This window comes from Babylonia areolata, chromosome 21 (assembly GCF_041734735.1).
Source record: "Babylonia areolata isolate BAREFJ2019XMU chromosome 21, ASM4173473v1, whole genome shotgun sequence".
In the NCBI taxonomy this organism is placed as follows: domain Eukaryota; kingdom Metazoa; phylum Mollusca; class Gastropoda; order Neogastropoda; family Buccinidae; genus Babylonia; species Babylonia areolata.
In genome coordinates, this window is record NC_134896.1 from 52,296,288 (window position 1) to 52,303,787 (window position 7,500).

Here is a 7,500-nt window from a genome sequence, read left to right on the forward strand (position 1 = left end):
AAATCCCCCCCCCCACCCCCCGATGTCTCCTGTCAGTGTTAGCTGAGTTTCTGATCCGTAATACCCCTCGTTATGAATATACCAAACAGAAAAAAAAGGAATGCGCACGTTAAAGATCTGGTCGTCCATGCCAGCTTTCAGTGGATTTGTGGAGGCATGATAGAACCCGCCATGAATTTTTGGGTATTGCGAAATCCTCCAAATTTACAATGGGTAAAAAGATTTTTGGAACTGCTATGAATTAAAACCCAGAGAATATTTTCATACATACTCGTGACAAAAACTTCAATAACATGTCATGAAACAATCATGCAAAGTCTCATGGTTGTAGGTTTACTCATCGTTGAGCAAGTCCAAGGTATGTTGTCAAGGCCAGAAACTTGACGACTTGCGTCGAAATTGAACAAAAAATTATTAATACACACTTTCGTGATTCAGCAAGCAGTCTTTATTGGCATTTTTTTTTAATTGTTAAAGACATCTTTACAGTGAAAAAAAAACAACTTATGCATACGATAGAAGAGATGTTCAAGAATCAAAATCCATCAAAAACCCAAATCATGAAAAATCATCATTTTTGGTCTCTTTTGCACTGCCGTGTTCCCCCTTTAAGTCACTCAGTACGGCCAGTCCTCTCTTCTCCTCTACACAGACCCCTCGGATGTCCAGTGGGTGTCTGAATGACCCAACCTTTAGCTTCCGTCGTCAGAATTGTGGTATTCTTTGTCAGCATTCACCTCTTGCAATATTTTGATGATGGCAATTGGGGTGAAACGCTGTTAACGTCGTCTCTTTCGCCGTTCGTATGGAGAGAGTTAAGTCAGAGGTTATAGTTGAAGTGTTATGTCAGAGGTTCTCCTCTGCTGTTTACAGGTTACCATGTAACGCTGACGGCAGGTGCCACCTGTCTCATGTGGGGGGTCAGTCACTCCGACATCAAGAACTGAACTGAACTGAACTGAACTGGTCTGGAGAGGAATGGGTGGCCCAAGATCTGACTTGCCCAACACTGACACGGTGCGTGTAAAAAAACAACAACAACAAATAAACAAAACAAAAAAACAACAACAAAAACATCACATGAAATAAACCGGCGAAAAAGCACTAAAACTTTCGATGACACACACACGCGCGCTCGCACGCACGCACGCACGCACGCACGCACGCACACACACGCACGCACGCACGCACGCACGCACGCACGCACGCACGCACGCACGCACACACATTGACACAGGCACGGACAGACGGACACACACACACACACACACACACACACACACACACACTCTCTCTCTCTCTCTCTCTTGGGCACTCTCTCTCTCTCTCGCTCGCGCGCGCACACTCCCAATCTCACTTTCTCTCTCTCTCCCACACACACAGAAACAGAACGACAGAGAGGCAGACTGTGAGACAGACTGACGGCGCGCTGATGGAAACCCCCCCACGCTACAACAGCGGAGGATGAGGTGACCAGCCCGGGACATGGTGTGTTGAGGGGGAGACTGGGATAGAGAGAGAGAGACTGGGATAGAGAGAGACTGGGATAGACTGGAACAGAGAGACTGGGATAGAGAGAGAGACTGGGACAAAGAGACTGGGATAGACAGACTGGAACAGAGAGACTGGGATAGAGAGAGAGACTGGATGAGAGAGTGACTGGATGGAGAACTGGGATAGAAGAGAGACTGGATAGAGAGGAGACTGGATAGACAGACTGGGACAAGAGACTGGGATATATAAGAAGATGGGATAAGAGATTGGGAACAGACAACTGGGACAGAGAAGACTGGGATAGAGAGAAGACTGGATAGAGAATAGAGACTGGATAGAGATAGAGACTGGGAAGAGAGACTGGGATAAGAAGAGAAAGAGAGACTGGGATAGAGACTGGGATAGAGAGAGACACTGAGGATAAGAGAGAGACTGGGATAGAGACACTGGATAGAGATAAGACGGGATAGAGAGAGACACTGGATAGAGAGAGACTGGGATAGAGAGAGAGACTGGGACAGAGACTGGGATAGAGAGAGAGACTGTGATAGACTGGGATAGATACTGGGATAGACTGGGACAGAGACTGGGACAGAGAGAGACTGGGACAGAGAGAGAGAGAGAGACTGGGACAGAGAGAGAGACTGGGACAGAGAGACTGGGATAGAGAGAGAGACTGGAAGAAGAGAGAGACTTGGAAGAGAGAGAGGACTGGAAGAGAGAGACTTGGATAGAGAGAGACTGGACAGAGAGAGCGACTGGGATAGAGAGAGACTGGGATAGAGGAGAGAGACTGGGATAGAGAGAGGACTGGGATAGAGAGAGGACTGGGATAGAGAGACTGGGATAGAGAGAGAGACTGGGATAGAGAGAGACTGGGAGAGAGAGAGAGAGAGAGACTGGGATAGAGACTGGGATAGAGAGAGAGACTGGGACAGAGACTGGGATAGAGACTGGGACAGAGAGAGAGAGACTGGGATAGAGACTGGGATAGAGAGAGAGACTGGGATAGAGAGAATGGGACAGAGAGACTGGGATAGAGAGAGAGAGACTGGGACACAGAGACTGGAACAGAGACTGGGATAGAGAGAGAGACTGGGATAGAGAGAGAGACTGGGATAGAGAGAGAGACTGGGATAGAGAGAGAGACTGGGATAGAGAGAGAGACTGGGATAGAGAGACTGGGATAGAGAGAGAGACTGGAACAGAGAGACTGGGATAGAGAGAGAGACTGGAACAGAGGGACTGGGATAGAGAGAGAGACTGGAACAGAGAGACTGGGATAGAGAGAGAGAGACTGGAACAGAGGGACTGGGATAGAGAGAGAGATTGGGATAGAGGGACTGGGATAGAGAGAGAGACTAGGATAGAAAGACTGGGATCGAGACAGAAGAGACAGAAGAGAGACAGACAAACAGAAAAGAGAGAGAGAGGGAGAGGGAGAGGGAGAGAGAGAGAAACAAACAGAGAGAGAGAAGAAACTCGCGCGCGTCTATCGTCCGAACGTTCGTGGGTCGATCTCTCCTGCCTGGTGGTAGTGGTAGTGGTGGTGGTGGTGGTGGTAGTGGTAGTGGCGACGACGGCGGCGGCGGCCGCGGCCCAACGACTTGGAGCCCCCACTGAGCCACGCTGTACCTCGCTGTTCTGCCAGAGTGCTTCTCGGCACCAAAACAGCCAGCCAGCCAGCCAGCCAGCCTCAGCGCTGAATGAGAGAACGAGTGAGTGGTGTGGTCCACTTGGTGGGGGTACTACTACAAGGTGGAGAGCGAGAGAGGGAGAGCGAGCGAGAGAGAGAGAGAGAGAGGGAGGGAGTTTGCCACGGGAGCTTCTGCTTGCAGAAAGCAGCTAGGCCTAGTCAGCTGAGGCTGCTGCGGTGACGAAGTAGAGAGGGGCTGTCTCTGCTCTGCTCTGCTCTGCTCAGCTCTGCTCAGCACTACAACATGCGATGCATGTGACCAGTTTGCCATGTTGTCTTGGCCGTGTCTTGAAGGATGGCGGGGTGGGGGTGGGGGTGCCGTTTTGATTGGAGATTCGGTGACAAGCTGAGGATTTGTTGTTGTTGTGGTGGTGGTGGTGTTTTTTTTTTTTTTGTTTTTTTCCGTTGAAGTGACAGCAGGGATTTCTTTTTCTTTTTTTTCTTCTTCTTATGGTGAGACCTGTATTGATTGCAGTTTTTTTTTTTTGTTGTTGCTGTGTTTTTCTTTTGGTGGTCAGTGGTTGTAGTTTAAATTCGAATAACAAAACAAAAAACAAAACAAAACAAAACACACTTCGGTGGTTGATGTGAATATTTCTTTGTACGGGCAAACTTTTAAAGAGGTTTTTTTTTTTTTTTTAAACTGAGATGTCTTTTCGTGGGTAAATTGAATAAGATAATCACTTTGCTTGATGTGAATATTTGTACGGACGAAATCTGAAGAGGAATTTGAACATTTCTTTGCAGATGAATTGAAAGAAAGAAAAAAAAAGAAAAAAAGAAAAGAAAAAAAAGAAGACAGTTTTGTTGATGTGAATATATGTACGCAAACCAGGAGGATTTTTGTGAACATTTGATTTCGTGGATTAATGAACTGAAAACAAGAGTTAGGAAATAACTTCGTTTGATATGAATAGTTGTACGGAAAACCTGAATAACTTGTGCGTAAACATTGCTGTTCTTGGATGATTTGCAGGCAGAAGAAGAATAAAAACTGAACAAAAGAAAACAATGCAACACTAATACACTGTGGGGATTATTTGCACTGCAGAACTGGAGGGATTTTGTGAACATTTCTTTTTGTGGATGAACTGAAAAAAACAAACAAAAAAACCAGAAGAAGAAGAAAAAAAACAAAGATTGACTTGAATGTTTTTAGGACAAACCTGGGGGATTTTTTTTTTTTTTTTATTTTTTTTTTTTTAATAAACATTAATTTTCTTTTCGAGGAGAAATTGAAATAAAACAAGAACAGTTATCACTTTGGTTGATGTGAATATTATTGCAGGAAACCTGGAGGAGGATTTCCGTGAACATTTTGTTTTTTCCTTGCATGACTTGAAAACAAAATCAAAGGTCGTTTCAGTTGATGTAAAGAATTTTTTATTTTTTTATTATTTTTTTTTACGGCAGACCTGGTGGATTTTTGTGAACATTAGGAATTGTAAGGGGGAAAAAAAAAATCACACTCTTACAAAACGTAAGATGATGGATGACTAGGAAGTGTATATGTGTGTGTGTGTGTGTTGGTGTGGACAAAGTGTTTGGAATACGGAACTGCGGGTTTTGGGAGTACCTAGTACAGCCAGCGAGGAGGATTACCAGAGGAGTACTTTCATGACTGGAGTATAAGCGGTTCGCTGCGGACCGCTTCCTTCAAGGCCGTCACCAGCGTCACGCTGTGGTGTTGCGGGATTGTGTTGTGGCGGGATTCTGCGGGATTCTGTTGCTGTTGTTGTTGCGGGATTGTTGTCCACTGAGCAGCAGCAACCGATCTGTGTTTTTGTTGACTAGACTCGCTTGTAGCGGTCTTCACTTCAAACTGTCTATGCAAGGGTGGAAGTTCATTGCAGTTGTTTGCGTTATTTTGTTGTAAAAAAAAAGAAAAAAAAAAGAAAAAAAAGAATAAAGAAACCTGGCAGAGAAAAGGAGGGAGAAGGAGACAAGAGAAAGATAAGAAGGAAACCAGTACAACAAATGTCGATCGAAGATTCACCATAGATTTTATCGACGCCGATTTGATGGTAAGGGTTTTGTTTTGCGAATCAAAGCGTTTGCTGTTAAAGTTATAACATTCTGTTTTAACTTGTATTTCAAAAAAAAAGAAAGAAACAACAACAACAACAACAACAACAACAACAAACAAAACAAAAAACCACCAACAAACGTGATTTTATTTTGCGATTTAAATTCTGATGATAGATAAATCAGACGAAACACTTTTTTTTGTTTTTGTTTTGTAAACTACAGGAAACTTTGAAGGAGCAGATAATGAAGACAAGACACGAAAACAACTTCAACAACAAACACCCAAGACAATGGTAATTCCCAGACGAGACTTGTAAAACCTTTCCTGCGGAAGGAAAGTGCAAAACAGTATATGTACACGTCATTATAAATGTATAAATTGACGGCAAACGCCCAGTGCCGCCAAACTTTTCTGAAGGAAATCTAAAACCCAGACAAAACACCTTGATTTAAGCTTGTTGATTTACACTTCACTTTCGGTTTTGCGAACAGAGCAATAAAATCCACAAGAGGAAGAGGGAATTTGGATTAATAATACCCCGTCACAAACACACGCTCACACTGGTGATTGTAGAAATCAACACAATTCCAACGAAACTGTTTAGTACTATACTTTTGAAAAAACAACAAACAAACAAATAAACAAACGAGCGAGCTCAGACAGTGTCCTGCTTTCAGTGATTGACACTGATTGTCCTGCTTCCACAGATGACTCCCTGACCCCCCCCCCCCCCCCCGCCCCCCTCCCCCCTCCACCAACCCCTTTCACCCTCCGCCAACCTCCTACAAAAAACTCTTTTAAAACAAAAAAAAAACAAAAAAAAAACAACAACAGCAAACAAACAAATGAGCGAGTTAACACCCTGACCAGTTTCCAGTGATTTGACAGTGATTGTCCGTACCTCCACAGATGACTTCCTAAGCCACCCCCCTCCTGAGAAACTTGAGGAACAAGTCGTCAGCATGGAGGAGGAGCTCAAGTGTCCGGTGTGCCGCAGGGTGTACACCAAGCCGGTCCTGTTGCCCTGCTCTCACTCCCTGTGTGTGGCCTGCGCCCTGTCCCTGCAGGAGCCGGCCGCCACCCACCTGCCCCCCACCACCCAGGAGGACGGCACGCCCCTGCCCAGCGACCAGATCTCCCTCCTCGACCTGCCGGACATGGACAAGCTGAGCATCGTCAGCGAGACGGACAGCGGGGTGGTGTGCAACAGCCGGCCCTCCTCCTACGTGGGCACTCCCAGCGTGGCCAGCCTCTTCCTGCAGTCCCTGCAGTCCTGCTCGTGGGCCATCCGCTGCGTGGTGTGTCAGAGGCTGGTGTTCCTGGAGGACAGCGGGGCCCTGTCCCTGCCCTGCAACCGAGCCCTGGAGACCATAGTGGACAAGTACCACCACCGGAAGAAGGTGGAGTCCAAGTGCGACAAGTGCGAGGCGGCCTCCTCGGCGGAGAGTGGCGACGACGCCACCACCAACGCCGCCACCGCTGTTTCCGGCGCCGCCGCCGCTGTGGCCACCGTGATGTGCGTGCAGTGTGAGGTGTTCTATTGCGACTCGTGCCGGGACCGCCACCACCCCGCCACGGGCGCCAAGGTGAAGCACAACCTGGTGGACCCTACCCAGGGCCTCATGATGCGGAGCCGCAAGCTGCTCAAGGATCAGAAGTGCTCCGAGCACCCCACCGAGTTGCTGAGCAAGTACTGCCTCAGCTGCCGCCTGCCCGTCTGCACCAAGTGCGCCCAGGACGGCAGGCACATGAACCATGATGCCCAGCCCCTGGCTCTGATGGCCAAGAGTCAGAAGGTGGGTGGCCCGATTCTTCTTGTTGTTCTTGCTGTTCTGATCTTGTTCTTGTTGTTCTGATCTTGTTGTGATCTTGTTCTTGTTGTTCTGATCTTGTTCTTGTTGTTCTGATCTTGTTGTTCTGAGCTTGTTCTTGTTGTTCTGAGCTTGTTCTTGTTGTTCTGATCTTGTTCTTGTTGTTCTGATCTTGTTCTGATCTTGTTATTGTTCTGATCTTGTTCTTGTTGTTCTGATCTTGTTGTTCTGATCTTGTTCTTGTTGTTCTGATCTTGTTGTTCTGATCTTGTTCTTGTTGTTCTGATCTTGTTCTTGTTGTTCTGATCTTGTTGTTCTGATCTTGTTCTTGTTGTTCTGATCTTGTTCTTGTTGTTCTGATCTTGTTGTTCTGATCTTGTTCTTGTTGTTCTGATCTTGTTCTTGTTGTTCTGATCTTGTTCTTGTTGTTGTTCTGATCTTGTTCTTGTTGTTCTTGTTCTTGTTGTTCT

The 7,500-nt window shown here is 46.3% G+C and overlaps 1 protein-coding gene across 1 annotated transcript in view; it reads left to right on the forward strand.

The window, feature by feature from the left end:
• Nucleotides 1-5,070: 5,070 nt before the first annotated feature.
• Nucleotides 5,071-7,500, forward strand: part of LOC143296015 (E3 ubiquitin-protein ligase TRIM9-like) — a 364,081-nt gene continuing 361,651 nt past the window's right edge. Inside the window, exons 1-2 of the mRNA XM_076607755.1 lie at nt 5,071-5,214; nt 6,129-7,015. Of these exons, the coding sequence (XP_076463870.1) occupies nt 6,182-7,015 (834 nt within the window). The 5' untranslated portion in view covers nt 5,071-5,214; nt 6,129-6,181. The remainder of the gene's footprint in view (nt 5,215-6,128; nt 7,016-7,500) is intronic.